This window comes from Cebus imitator, unplaced genomic scaffold (assembly GCF_001604975.1).
Source record: "Cebus imitator isolate Cc_AM_T3 unplaced genomic scaffold, Cebus_imitator-1.0 Scaffold170, whole genome shotgun sequence".
Lineage (NCBI taxonomy): Eukaryota > Metazoa > Chordata > Mammalia > Primates > Cebidae > Cebus > Cebus imitator.
The window spans coordinates 3,849,221-3,863,794 of NW_016107485.1; the positions used below are offsets into that span (position 1 = coordinate 3,849,221).

The following is a 14,574-nucleotide window of genomic DNA, read 5'->3' on the forward strand; positions in this document are numbered from 1 at the left end:
GGTTTGGGGTTGTTTCTGGTTTTTTGGCTCTTATGACTCATGAATATTCTTGTACATGTCTTCGGGTGTATATAAGCCATCCCTTTTTTGGGTAAACACCCAGGAGCACTGCCAAGTGTCAGAGGCAGGATTTGACCCTGAAAGCCAGGCTCGGGTTCTGGTTCCTAATCCACATACCGCACTGCTGCAGTGGGCTTGCCTCACTCAGAAATACCCTCCCCATGCCCTCCCATCCCCCTGCCTGCCTGGAGATATTTTTCTTGAACCTTTTAGTTTCAGCTCAAGGTCACATCCTCTGAGAAGCAAGAAGCCCCACTGGTCCCCACCCCAGCTGATATTGTACCTCCTCTGGGCTTCCAGGCCCCACTCTGCCATAGCCCCGTGCACCCTGAGGTCTAATTATCAACACATCCAGTTCCCCAGTAAGAGACAGTGCAGAGGGCAGAGGCTGAGATAAAAGGTCTCTGCATCCCCACGGCCCAGCATAGGCCCTAGCACCTGGAAGGGGTCGGTGACCGTGGAATGACAGTGTCATTCACACAAGCCAGGAAGAGGCTGGATGCTTGCTGGAAGCCTTGCTATTGGTCCTGGGTGAGTCTCTTCCCATCTAGGCCTCAGTCCCCATCTACAGGTTGGGCTGAGGCTCTGTGGCCCCATCTCCAACCTGTGTATGTTACACCCCAGGAAGGGCCCTTCTCCACCCTGACTGCTAAGCTCTGCCCATCTCACAGGGCCTGCTGTGCCAGGGGCTGCAGGCTTCCAGGCAACACACTGAGATGAACCAGCCTCAGTCTCAGGCCTCTAGGACAAGGGAGTTGTAAAAAGACAGCTAGATCCTGTGTCAAGACACCTGGTCTAAATCTAGACCCTGCTGCTTCTTAGCTGTGTGACCTAGCACTTTCAGTTCTTTGAGTCCCCAGTTGCCTTCTCTATAAAATAGAAATAACAGTATTAACCTCACAGAGTTATCATGAAGGCTGAAGATCACATTTGTGCAAGTACACAGAAAAAAATTTGGTACATAAAAGGTGCTCCCTAAATGCTTGCTTGTTCATTCACAATCTAGTGTAAGTGCGGCAGGGCCCAGAGCCATTTCCATGGCTTTTTGGGTGGAGGGGCAGATACAAAGGAGAGAGTATGCCTGAAAGAGGACTTTGAGGAACACTCCTGCCCAAGACCCTGCCTGGTTCCCCCAGATCCTAGCTAGGATCTCCTCAAATTCCAACTTTCTGGTCACCCAGAAGAGATCTTGCTGCCTCTTTGTGAACCCCAGTTACCAACTTCTCTGCTCACTGCCCTAAAGAGGCCTTCTGAGTTAAGGTCTAAACCTCCCTTATATCTACAGGGGTCACAGACCTGGGATGACCCTAGTCTTGCTCTCGACCCAGATGTGAACTTTACTGATTTCCTTTTTCACACAACACCAACGACCCCCCCGCCTCAGCCCAATAGGGCATATGAGTTAATACCACCCACCCTAAGCAAATGAAGCCAGGAGCTCAGAGGGGAGGCGTGGAGATCACCCAGCATCTTCCTTTAGGGTGTTCTTGCTCCAGTGACATTTCTTTATATTTATTTTTCCCTTCCTGGGGCAGCGGTGGGGGTGCGCCAGATAAGGTTCCTCTTTAACACTCTGGCCCAAGGGCATCCACAGCATCCTCCCTCCAACTCCCCTATTCCAGCCAAGACAGGATCAGAGCCATCTCACAAGGCCTGGGATGACCACAGAGAAGGAGACATCCAGGGACCCGGACACAGAATCTCCAACTCACCAGGCCCAGGAAGAACTGCTCCTGGCTCCTAGCCTGCCTCTGGGTGGTAAATGCACTCACCCATCCACTCACTCACTCATTCCTTCAACAATTAGTTGGAAGCACCTGTGCCAAGCCCTGCTCTAGACCTTGGGAAGAGTCAAGCCTCAGGTGCCCCTACTGTGGTAGGAAACTCACATTCCAGGGGACTCCAGAAACCTCAGATGAACCAGCAGGCGATGTTTTCAGAGAGATGAGTCAAGAAGAAAATCCAGCAGGGCTGTGCGATGGCAAGCCTGGGACTGGGGTAGTGAGGGAGGGCAAGGGAAGGCCTCCAGGAGGAGGCGTCAGGTGGGCTGAGCCCGCATAATGAGAAGGGGCCAGCCACAGAAAGATTCAGGGAAGAATCCCTGTGGGACAGAGGGGCGGGGCTCACGCTACCCTGACTTCTAAGCAGCCACCTCTCCCCAGCCCCACGGCCCAGGCTCTGCCTCAGGACCTGCCCCTTTGGGGAGTGGGCACAAGTGCAGACCCACTTCCTGAACCCCCACTTGGGGCCCTCACCCACCAAGGTGCCCCTGCTGTGGTCAACCCAGGTACCCTACTGTTCCCCATACCTCAACTTTTACCCTCCAGCTCTGCTACCCTCTCCCCAAGTAGACAGGCTGAGAGGGAGAAACCAGCCTTCACCTGTACAGCATCCCCACGTCCCCACGCCTCCTACGGTCACCTCGGTCACCTCGGTCCATGACTGACAGACTGAGCGGCACTGACTAGAGGTTTTTCGGATCGGCTCCCAGCCCTGCGTTCCTCAAGGCCAGAGACCCCCTCTTCTGCCACATCTTGAGCCCCGAGCACAGGCTCAAGGAAGGGGAGTGAGAAAAGGAATGAAAATGCCCTCCTATTTCTGATTCCCTGGGGCCTGGCACTTAGTTGAAGTGTGCCATGCATATCTGAAATGAATGCATATTCATGTCCAAACACATATGCGTAAGTACATGTGTGTGCACACTTATCCCGCATCGCTAAGGAAGCACAGGTTCTATAGGTGTCAAATTTTTCAGACAACTAAGCCCAACTCCTCCAAGAGCCGGAGCTTGATTTGTGTGTCAATAATCCTCTCTTGGAGGAGCGTCCCGCCCGCCCCCTGCTTTCAGACTCAGGCGGCTGAATGGGAGCTCACCCTTCCTGGATGACTCAGTCACCAAGAGGAATGAATGTGCTGTGAGCACAGAGCCAAGTTCTGTGCCTGCTTTTCAGGTTTTCTCTCTTCTTTTTCCTCCTGAGCATTACTTCTGCTCATATCTTAACTTCCCTTTCCCTTCCAACCTGACCTCCCTTTTGTTGCTGCTTCTACCCCATTGGTCCTGATTCCCAATGACCCAGGAGGTTACAACTGTGTTTTAGTAAGAGTCCCCGGAGCTGCATGGGTGGAAGGGGCTGAACTCACATGGTAAAATTCTCCTCCAGGAAGCAGCGATTACGCAGCAGGCCCGCCCAGAGCTGCACGCCTATGATGCCAAAGATGAAGAAGACAAAGAAGCAGAGCAGCAGGACGTTCCCCAGCATGGGCAGCGTGTCCAGGAGCAGGTTCACCAGGATCCGCATACCTGGGAGGGGGAATGGTAGAGGGATGGTCAGACAGGGAGCAGAGGTCTCAGAGAGGAAAGAGTGAGAGCAAGGTTACAGAAACAGGGTGGGGGAGTGGGATGCATTGGCAGGGGCTTCTGGCTGCTCCCATCCTGTTCAGTGGCTGCCAGATACACCCTCTCCTTTGTATCTGCCCCTCCACCCAAAAAGCCGTGGAAATGGCTCTGGGCCCTGCCACACTTACACTAGATTGTGAATGTACAAGCAAGCATTTAGGGAGCACCTTTTATGTACCAAGTGCTTTTCTGTGTACTTGTACAAATGTGATCTTCAGTCTTCATGACAACTCTATGAAGTTGGTACTTTTGTTTCTATTGTTTACAGAAAGCAATTGGAGACTCAAAGAACTGAAAGTGCTTGCCCTAGGTCACACAGCTAAGAAGCAGCAGGGTCTCTAGATTTAGACCAGGTGTCTTGACACAAAATCTAGCTGTCTTTTCACAACCCCCCTGTCCCAGAGGCCTGAGGCTGGTTCAACTCAGCATGCCCAGAACCTGCACAGAGTGGTCATTGTACATGCCCAATAAATGCGTCCTGAATACCCTTTGTCTCTGGGGTAGTCACTGTTCCCCTTGACCATGTCAGGATACAGCAGTACCAGCCAGAACTACCACTCCCATTGCATGATGGAACCAGGCAGAGCTCCCAGAGCCACCTTCAGAAGAGCCAAGGGCCTGCCAAAAGGCTCTACAGAGAAGGCCCACACAGGAGTCCATGGCCCCAAAGAAGGCAAAGAGCTGGTGGGGCACCCTTGAGTGCACACCCTACCCCTACGATCCTGTAGGGTCCATACTGCCCACCTCTCCGGCTTCATGCCTCTCTCAATATGCACTCTATGCCTTGCAGTGCCAAATTATTTGAAGTTCCCTAAACATACCATGGGATTTCACACCTCCATGCTTTTATCCTTGCTGTTCCCTCTTCCTGGAACACCCTTGCTCCTCTCTTATGCCTGGTAAATCCCTATTCAGCCACCATAGCACTGTGAAAGCTCTTTCATGAAGGCTTCCAGACTCTTACATCATCCCAGGTAGAGTTCATCCTTCTTTCTTCTGCTCTGGGCAATCTCAGCACCTCTGACCTGGCCTAGGCTGCCATGTACAATTGTGTAGGTTGTACACAGTACAACCTAGGAGATTCCATCCATATCAATATCTCTTCTTCTTCTAGCCCTAATGTATAGTTGTATGTTTACTTTCCTATCTCTTCCACTAGGCTATAAGGTTCTGGGGGCAGGGCCTTTGTCTAAATCACCTCAGCATTCCCAGAACCCAGCAGGTCCTGGCCCAGAAAACAGGCTCACCTAACATTTGTGCAATGACTAATCAGGAACGAATGTCATAAGTCATGGGGAGGGAGTGGAAGATTAGAGAGAGGAAGATGGAATGATGGTCACAAGTAGAACAGTGGCCCTGTCCAGATGGTTATGTATGCCAGGGGTGATGCTGAGGTGGTTATTAATGAGGATAATTATTTGGAATTTGTATCACAAACTCTGCATGCAGTGATTTCCAATCAATAATTAAAACTAGGTCAGCCTCCTCTCAGGAAAGACAGTGGGGCTCGCCTCCAGGCTGCTTCATCCCCACGAGAGCAGGCCAGGGCGAGGACTCAATGTCCCACTCAATGCTGTAAAAGAAATGGCACTCGAAGATGAATCCTCTCAGTAAGGCAGTTTAATTCTATAGAAGGGTTCAGCTCATGGATGGAGCAATGGCGGCCGCACGCTTGGACAAGGCAGGGAAGGGGTGCTTATGCCTGACGGGGGTCCTCCCTTCTGATGTGTCATTCCCCTATTGGCTAGGGTTAGACCACACAAGCTAGACTAATTCTGATTGGCTATTTTAAAGAGAGCAGGGGTCTGAGCTGCAGTGGCAGGATGGGTATTTTGACGGGAAGGATGGTTACGGGTGGGTCACAGCAGGTAGCTGGGGTGACCTAGGTCAAAGAAAGGTGACCCGAGCAGGTTACTGGAGCAGGTGACCAGTATGAGTCAAGACAGAGCTGGGGGCTGGGGGAACAGATATGAATTACTGATTAGAACCAGTGGAGAAGGTTGTTTACTGGAATTACAAGGAAGTTAAACTTTAAAATAGAGAATTAAAGAATAAAAGAGCTGAACATACTGACATACTGATTCTTTGAAGAGAAACTTGGGGTTCACGATAACACCACCACCCTATACCGCCAAGCAGGGGAGTGAGGTGTGTACAGCAGAGGGAAGGAGGAACAGGTGCCCTTGTAATCCATCCAAATGGATCCCCTGACTCACTCAGGCCAACTGCAGGCCTTCCTGGTGCCCCATCATTCATTTATTCATTCGTGGAACACATAGCAAATGCATGCTGCATGCCAGGCATGGCGTTGGGCACGTGGGGAATCCAAAGATGAACAAGGCCCATTTTTCACTCCCCACCCCCACCCCTGAGAGCTCACAGCCTAGCAGCAAGGGGACAAGAAACGAAGTGTTGAGCCAAAGGACCATGCCTAGGGAGATGAGGGGAGGCACTACCGGCACATTTGCTGAGCTGGACTCCAGGATGGGAAGTGTTGGCTGGCAGAGGGGTGGGCATGGGCAAAGGCACCATTCCTGAGGGCGGTTGCAGGGGACTCTGAGGAGCGTGGGGCTCTGTGCTGAGAGGCTGCGCAAGGAGGTCTACTGGCAGATTTCTAAGCAGGCAAAGCCCTTGATCAGCTTTGAGCTTCAAAAAGGAAGGGTGAGCCCCGAGGCCGGGGCAGAGGCAGGAGGCAAGCACAGAGGGCAGCAGCTGGAGAACAGGCTGGATGAGCGGGGTTTGGAGGAGGTGTCTCCGCACGGCCCCAGCCTGCTGCTCCCTCAGGCTGGCCTTTGTTACTCAATTAATTACATCTCCCTTGTTCTCTGGGATATTGAAATTCTGAAAGGCTGCTGCAAACCTACCCGGCTGGCTTCCCTGAATGGCAGCCCGGTCCCTCCTCCCCTCCCGCCTCGCTCTGCCCAGCTGGGCCCCAGCGCACTTCATGGCCCACCCTGGGGCCCAGGGAGTCCCAGGGCCACAGAGCCTCAGCATAATTAGCTAATTAGGGACTTAGAACGATTTTATCCCTTCCACTCCAAGGAAGAGGAGCCACAGGATGAGGGAGTCAGGGAGGACCCCAAGAGACCACAGCTAATCTTCCTTTTATGCTCACGGTCAAGTAATTAGCCAAGACAGGTTGGCCAGTTACACTCTACCCTCGGTGCCTCTGGAGCCTGGCACGGGAGGTGAAGGCAGGGAGAGGACAGAGAAAAACAGACAGTAAGAGGGGAGAGACTGCCTGCAAGTCACCATCTACCTCAAGCCATCCTTTTACTTAATCTCCCTCCACACCTTTCCCGGCCAAACCTTCTTCCTCCAGGCAGTCCTCCCAGACTCTCACCCCCAGTTAGTCATGAAGGCCTCCTGCCTCTCGTTGCCCCAAGGCTCTCACTCACTCTCAGGCGGACTTACCTGGTTCTGCGTTCTTCGTGCACGTTTTCAGGCTTCTGCCTGGAGCAAGAGCTAGGTGGGCCATGATGGGGATAGGCTACAGGCAGCCCTGTGAGTGTGACTGAGGGCCCTGGCTCCCCAGCTGAGAAGGGGAAGAGGACCCTGGAGACTTCAGGACACCTCATGCAGCCCCCAGCCCATGGAGCGCCCAGAGCATAGACCAGAGACAGGACTTCTGGGTCCCAGTCCCATCTGGGTGGCCTTGAGACAAAGTTTGCCCTCTCTGGGCCCCAGTGGCCTCATCTACAGAGGCGACAGTGGTTCCTTTCCACCCAGTCCTTCAGGAATACCACGGGGCCAGGACATCTCTGGCAGAAGAGCCTCTGAAGTCAGAAGCCTCCAACAGCCCATACGTCCCATGAGAAAGCGCAAATCCTTATCCCCCACCATCCTGGCTCCTGCTCAGACTTCCCAGGAGCCTGGCCCCACCTCCCTCTATACTCCCTGCCACACCTGAACCAGCATCCAGCCTCCCCACTCCCCACCCCTGTACACACCCTGTCCCCACCCACAACGCATCCCCCACCCTGCTGTAGGATCCCAGGTCCACTGTGCAGCACCCAGACAGACAGACACACTTCCAGTCCTGGAAAGCCCACCTTCGGGGCTGCCTCAGTGCTATTGCACATGCTTGGAGGGGCATCTCTGGCCTCCTTTTTGTGGATCTCAGCTGAGCAGTCACCTTGTCTGGTGCCCCTGCCATGAGCTGCCACTGCCCACCCGCCCTCCATCACAGCCTGTGCCAGTTCCTGGCTCTGCCCCCTCCTCCCCACTGGAAACCAGCCATGACCCACATGCAAGGCCGAGGCAAGTGCTCTGCATTCTCCCACCCAGCCCAGGACCTGGCACAAAGCAGCCCCTTGAAGGATGACGGCTTGAATGAGCAAAGGAACGACAGTCGAGTGAATGGAGCCACTCAGCAAGTAATGAATGAGGGCCAACTGCGTGCCAGGCACTTCGCTAGGCTCTGCGGATACATGAGTTTAAAAACAACAAAACAGGCTGGGGACAGTGCCTCACACCTGTAATCCCAGCACTTCGGGAGGCCGAGGTGGGCAGACGACAAGGTCAGGCGTTCAAGACCTGCTTGACCAACATGGTGGAACGCTGTCTCTACTAAAAATACAAAAATTAGCTGGATGTGGTGGCGTGCTTGTAGTCCCAGCGACTCGGGAGGCTGAGGCAGGAGAATCACTTGAACCTGGGGGAGGTGGAGGTTGCAGTGAGCTGAGATCGCACCACTGCACTCCAGCCTGGGTAACAGAGCAAGACTGTCTCAAAAAAAAAAACCCACAAAGTTCCCTGTCCTCATGAGGCTCGCATCCCAGGCGGGGTAGGGAGAGACAGGCAATAAATGACGTGGGTGATACATGCAAACACGTCCTCGTTTGTTGGGTAAAAAGTGCCAGGAAAACAAAAAGAAGGGGGAAAGGGCTGGGGATTTGGCCTGGGGTCAGGTGGGCACCAAACAGGGGGCCGGGAAGAGCAGGATGACGCTGAGCAGAGACGGCGAAGGGGTAGCGGAGTCAGCGGAGGGGCTTTCGCTGTCTGGGCGGAGGCAGCCTGGACAAAGGCCTGGAGGCGGGAGGCAGACAAGCACAGCCACAGCGAGGAGACCAAGGAGACCCGAGGATACCGTGCGTCCAGAGGGCAGCTAAGCAGGGATGAGGCTGGGGAGGAGACAGGGCCTGGTGGCTGGAAGACTTAAGTTTCTGCTTAAGTTGTCACGGAGCCACCAGAGGGGTTTGAGCAGAAGGGAGATGTGATCTGGGGATGGGTTGAGAGGGTCGCCTGGCCTGCTGGGTGGAGAATGGACCTCGGGGCCAGGGCAGAGGCAGGACAGCGTCAGGGGGCACAGTCTACAGGATCCTGTGCAGATGCCCCCGTGGATGGCCCCCCGAATGGCACACACTGAAAGGGAGCTGCAGGGGACTCCACCGCTGGGTGGTGGCTGCCTCCCAGGAGCCTCTCCTGGGTCAGAAACAGGAGCTCTGAGGGTGGGGCCCAGGAGAGCTGCGGCCCCCTGCTCTGTGTGCCCTCACCCTTGAGGTGGCCCAGACCAGACACTGCACCCCCTCCATGACCCTCAGGGCCTGAGGACAGGGCCTCCCGTCCCCTGCTCCTCTCCGTCCTGCCTGGTGTTGCGGTAAACGGGACAATGGTGAGGCTGGGCCCAGGCAGTGATGGCAGTGGAGTGGGGAGCATGGTAGATTCCAGGGGACTTTGAAGGTGGACCAAGGGATGGGACGGGCATGTAGGAGGAAGAGAGCAGCTGGGGATGACTCTAAGACTGGGGCCTGGAGCCACAGAGCGGCCATTAGCAGGGGTGAGGGGGGCTCCATCTGGAGATGTGAGCTTGGGGTGGCCAGGGCATTGCTTTGCTAGATCTTGCAGTGTTCAAGAGAGAGGAGTCTGGCCCGGAGTGCCCATGGAGCTCAGGGTGAGGACCGTCTCTAGGCAGCACTGAAGGCAGTGGCAGGTGGATGGAGCTGCTCACCCTTTTTGGGGACCCCTAGACTAGCTGCTGGAGAGACGCTGGGCAGCAGCCAGGCAGAGGCAGCAACTTGGTGGCAATGGGGACACTTGAGGTGGCAGGAAGAACAGAAAGCACTTCCTGACAGCACCCCTGGAGGTTTGGGGTGCTCTTGGAGGAAAGGAGCTGTCAGCTTAGATCAGTTCAGTCACTTTGCCAGGCCAGCTCAAGTAGAAATCGCCAGACGTGTGCCAGCCTCTGCCAGGGCACAGCCCGTGGCCCAGAGGAGGCTGTGGTCTGGCCACTAGGGGCCACTCTCCCTGGACTGACCGGGTCAGTGGTGGGGCCAGGCGGCTGGGAGAGGACGTCTGCTGCTCCTGCCATTGCTGGCACCAACTAATCAGGGGTACAGTGGGCGCCGGGAGGCCTGGCCACGCAGCAGACTGCCAGATTGCTGGGGTCACAGCTGCCGGCCCAAAGCCCGCCAGGGAGGGGCCTGTGGGCTGATGGAGGGCCTTGGTGCCCACTGCTGAGAAAGGAAGCCAACCTCAGCCAACCAGCCCAACCAGCAGCCCACCTCCCCCAGCCCAGGAGAGGCCTGGGGTCCCTCCCAGAGCCCACAGCACTCACACCCTCCAGGGCTGGCCCTGCTGTCTCACTGCAGGTCCCCCCACCTGCTGGGCCCCAAACCACTCCTAGGTGTCCTTCCAATGTCCCACACCCCCTCCTCTGAGAAGCCTCTTCCAGTCCCAGCTCAGCGCCCTTTCCCACCGGCCCCGCCCCCATCAGAGCAGGCATCCACTGGCCTGTAGCTATCAGCCTTTGGGGAAGGGGCTATGCCTGATCTAGTCCCCATACCTGGCCAGGGTCTCCCCCAGAGACCCCCCAGGTGGTTTTTACTTTGGATGAATGATGGAGTTCAATCCAAGCATCAGTGAATCCACAGTGCCCCAACTCTTCAGTGTGGTGTTCTGTCCAGGACTCCCTCCCTCCGGATTTGTAGAACAGAATGCAGAACTTGACCTGGGGGAGGGGGATGGGGAAGGGCTTCCTGGGCCTGCCCCCACCCCCAAGCACTTCTCCTTGCACGTCCAGGCTGCTCTTTTCTGTTCCCAAATCCAGCGCTCTCCAGGCTCTGCTCAGATGATCTCTCTCCCGCCCAGCCCCATCTCTTCCGGGAAGGCAGCAGCCCTGGGGAAATCGGCCCCCCTCATTTCATCTCCCTGTTTCTCTCCCTCCTTCCCTCTCTTCCTTCCCCATGGAGCCTTTCAGTCCTGTCCCTCAGGACAACGTGGGAGCCTCTCATGGGTGCCTAGTCCAAGGTGTGGCCTGGCGGGGGCTGATGGCCCCGAAGCCTTCCTTCCGCGCTCCCCAGGCCCTGAGTAACCACATGCTCCAAGTGAAAATGCCAACACTTCCACGCCAACTATTTCAAGGTGCATCTCCCAGGCCTGTCCAACAAATGCTCCCTCACCCTCCTGAGGCCCTTCCAAGAAGGAATCCTGATGCCTTCCTCGTGCCTCCTCAGCACAGCTGGCCTGACCGTGACCCTGGTTGGGCAAGCATCTAGGCAAGAAAGGGCTTGGCCTGGGGCATGAGGGTAGGTGCCCACTATGCACTAAGCACGGGGCCATCCTGACTCCTGCCCTGCCTCGTGGCTTCGGCCCAAAAAGGGCTCAGCACCACGAGAACTGTGCACCCTGATGGTGAAAGGCGTTAAGAGGTCTGGAGCAGACAGGGCTGAGGGGGAAGATGGGAGGAGAGAAGGCCTTGAGGCATCACTGCAGCCCCCTCCTTTGACCTCTCTCCTTTGACCCTGGAAGTGGGCAGGGGTGTTTCCTGATGCCCTGCAGACAGTGAGGAGGGGGGTGTCTGCCGCCTACATGCTAAAATAAAGGAAAGGAGGTGCTGACACAGTGAGAAGCTCTAGGGTCAGGTGAACACGGGTTCCAACCCTAGCTCTGTCCCCAGCCAGCTGTGTGGCCTTGGGCAGGCTAGTCAACCCCTCTCTGCCTGCTTCCCCATCTATAAAGTGGGTGTCACAATGTCACTAGCCTCCTAGGGCAGTAGTGAAGAGGAAATGACACCGGCTATATGATGGGTTTTTCCCAAGCGTTTGATAAACTTTAGCCGCTTATAAGTAACTCCCTAGAAGATTCGAATGACCCCCTCCTGCCTTTCCCAACATGCAGTCCCCTGCCCACCCACAGGATGTCCAGCCCAGGATAACATCTCCACTCTACCTTTGCACATGCCAATCTGTCTGCCAGGCATGTCCTCACCATCCCTTGGCTGATGGGTGTCTTCAAAAACCAGCCCCTGCGAAGCCGCCCCTGATGCCCTACGTCCACCCTCACAGCTCCCAGCACCTCATCTAGCGGCAGCACCTGCGGATCGCGTAGGCACATGAGGCTGTGCACGCAGCTCTCTACACCCACGGTGGCATTTCAGCCTTCCAAACCAGATGGACATCAGTATTATTAACTCCTCTGAAGAGCTGGGGAAATAGAGGCATAGAGAGGCACATGGCTTATCCCCGGTCCCACAGCCAGTGGGTGGAGGCCCTGAGACCAGAACATGGTCTAACAGTGCAGAGCAAATTTCCAGCTGGTGGTGCAGCAGAGGAGACAGTGGCCTTCCCCATAGCCCTGTCAGGGACTGTGAGCTCAGGCTCAGGGCTGCCCCCGACCTCCCCAGGGTCTGCCTCGCCCCTGCTCCACAGCCTGGGTCAGGAGAACAATCGCCTCTGCTGACCAGGCCTTGGCCGTGAGGGCTTTTCATACATAAATGGCTCAGCCATTGGGTTTAGGGAAGCAAGGCTGTGCCTTGAGGGAAGTATAGGCTGCGTCACCAGTTGGCTGATGCTGAGGCAGCATTGGGGGGGCACATTTAGAAATAATTCAGCCCCATCTTGCCAAGGCCCAGAGGGAGGCAGTGATTTAGGAAAGGTCACACAGCCTCCTGACTCGTAGTTTGCTGCTTCCTTCCTCCCTCCCCAGCCACCTCTCTGCTGTCTTCATCTCTTTATCCATCAGAGGCTTAGTGGCCTGAACAAGGACCCTCACGGCTGGGGTGGAAAGATTCATATTTTATACAATTCTGTAAACAGTACCATGACGTCCATGTCCCCTGGCTCATCCTGGACACACAAGTTGAGAGCCACAGATCTAATCCAGCTCCTCCTCCTGCTTTGTACAAGTAGGGAAACTGAGGCCCAGAGATGCCAAGGGACTTCTCAGGTCACACAGCAGGCTTATGGCAGAGCTAAGACCAGACCGTTCATTGCCTGACCCACAGCTGCATCTTCCTGGTTGTTCATGCTGAAGCTTTGCAGCCTTTGCCGTATTTTTAAAACACAGGCAGCTAGGCGCGGTGGCTCACGCCTGTAATCCCGGCACTTTGGGAGGCCAAGGTGGGTGGATCACGAGGTCAAGAGATCGAGACCATCCTGGCCGACATGGTGAAACCCCATCTCTACTAAAAATACAAAAATTAGTCAGGCGTGGTGGTGTCCACCTGTAGTCCCAGCTACTTGGGAGGCTGAGGCAGAAGAATCGCTTGAACTCAGGAGGTGGAGGTTGCAGTGAGTCAAGATCGCATCACAGCACTCCAGCCTAGTGACAGAGTGAGACTCCGTCTCAAACACACACACACACACACACACACACACACACACACACACAGGCAACCAGCCCACTCCACTTGGCTTTGCAATAACCCACTGCTTGACTGTGCCCAGAACCAGCTCTTTAGCTTGCCCTCTAGTGACGAGACTGAAAGCTACAGGCTACTGTTGAAAAGACGGTGTCCCAGGGCAGAAGTGGCTCAACCATGAGTAGGAGGATTGTCCCCAGGAAACTCATATTCAAAAAAAGAAGAAAATAAAAAAAAACAGCCCATCAAACCTCTCTAGGAAGCACTTCTAAGAGCCCAATCCACCCCTGCCCTGCCTCAAGTCCCTCATTCCCTGGCGGCTCTAGGCAGGGGACGTGGCACCCAAGGACAAAGCTGTCTGTCCCGTGAAATGAGGGTTAGACCAATGGACCTGCAGCCCCCATGTGCTCCAACAGCCCGGGGCTCCTATAGAATCGCCCTTGAGTTTATCTGCAGGGACCTTCCAGGGGAACACCAGGTGCTGGAGGGCAAGCGCTCCCAGTGACTCCCCAGTTCTGGTTCTGAGAGACTTTTCAGGTGGAATCAGGCACCACAGCTGGAGGCAGAACCTCCCCCAACTCGATGCTCCCTGCTGCCCAGCGGTGGCCACTAGCAGGAGGGGGCCCTGAGAAAAGGCGCAGAGCCTGCTGGGGGCTTTATCTGTAATTGGAGCACACGGGGAAGTTGGGCACAGGGTCAATCCCTGTCTTCCCCAGAGGCCAGAGCAGGCTGGTGCTGGGGACCAGGAGTGACCTCCACCTCCGGGAAGCAGCTTAATGAGCTCCCCACACAGCGGGAGAGGAGCCAGGAGGAGCAAAGAGGACCAGGAGGGGGAGGCACAGGCGCCACACACATGCTGAAGACGCGCACTGCCACCCTCCTGGTCACCTTGCTCCACAGACATCCTGCAGCATGGCCTCCCCCGCCAGGCCAGGCCTGCCCAGACTGACCAGTGAATTTTTCAATCCCGGGGTCAGGTGAGCACCACAGGGTGCTCAGGATAAATGGATGTCAGAGGTTGGCTGGGTGGGGTGGGTGACAGAGCCCCAAGGCCCCAGGGCTGGGAATTAGGGGAGTGGGGACAGCACTGTCTGTGAGGAGGAGCAGGTGCCAGAACACCTATCCTCTTCGCCGATGGGAAAACTCATCAGCCTGGCTAAGGACAGACAGAACTCTGTTCAGACTCCAATCCTGCCACTGCATGGCTGTGTGACTTTGTACGAGCCACTTTTAAATTTCTCTGAGCCTCACACAGGCTGCTGAGCCATCAGATGTCAAGTTCCTGGACCCCAGGAGGTGGGTAGGTGCCTATAAAAACCCACCCAGCCATGGTGGCTCATGCCTGTAATCCAAGCACTTTGGGAGGTCAAGGCAAGCGGATCACCTGAGGTCAGGAGTTCGAGAGCAGCCTGACCAATATGGTGAAACCCCATCTCTACTAAAAGTACAAAAATTAGCTGGGTATGGTGGCACATACCAGTAATCCCAGCTACTCGGGAGAATGAGACAGAAGAATTGCTTGAACCCAGGAGGTAAA

At 55.5% G+C, this 14,574-nt stretch overlaps 1 protein-coding gene across 3 annotated transcripts in view; it reads right to left on the reverse strand.

The window, feature by feature from the left end:
• The window catches only part of CACNA1I (calcium voltage-gated channel subunit alpha1 I), a 127,595-nt gene that overhangs the window by 53,629 nt on the left and 59,392 nt on the right, over positions 1 to 14,574 (reverse strand). For all 3 annotated transcript variants that reach the window (XM_017544568.2, XM_037744373.1, XM_017544569.1), the window contains one exon: positions 3,202 to 3,361. In XM_017544568.2, coding sequence (XP_017400057.1) covers positions 3,202 to 3,361 — 160 coding nt within the window. The remainder of the gene's footprint in view (positions 1 to 3,201; positions 3,362 to 14,574) is intronic.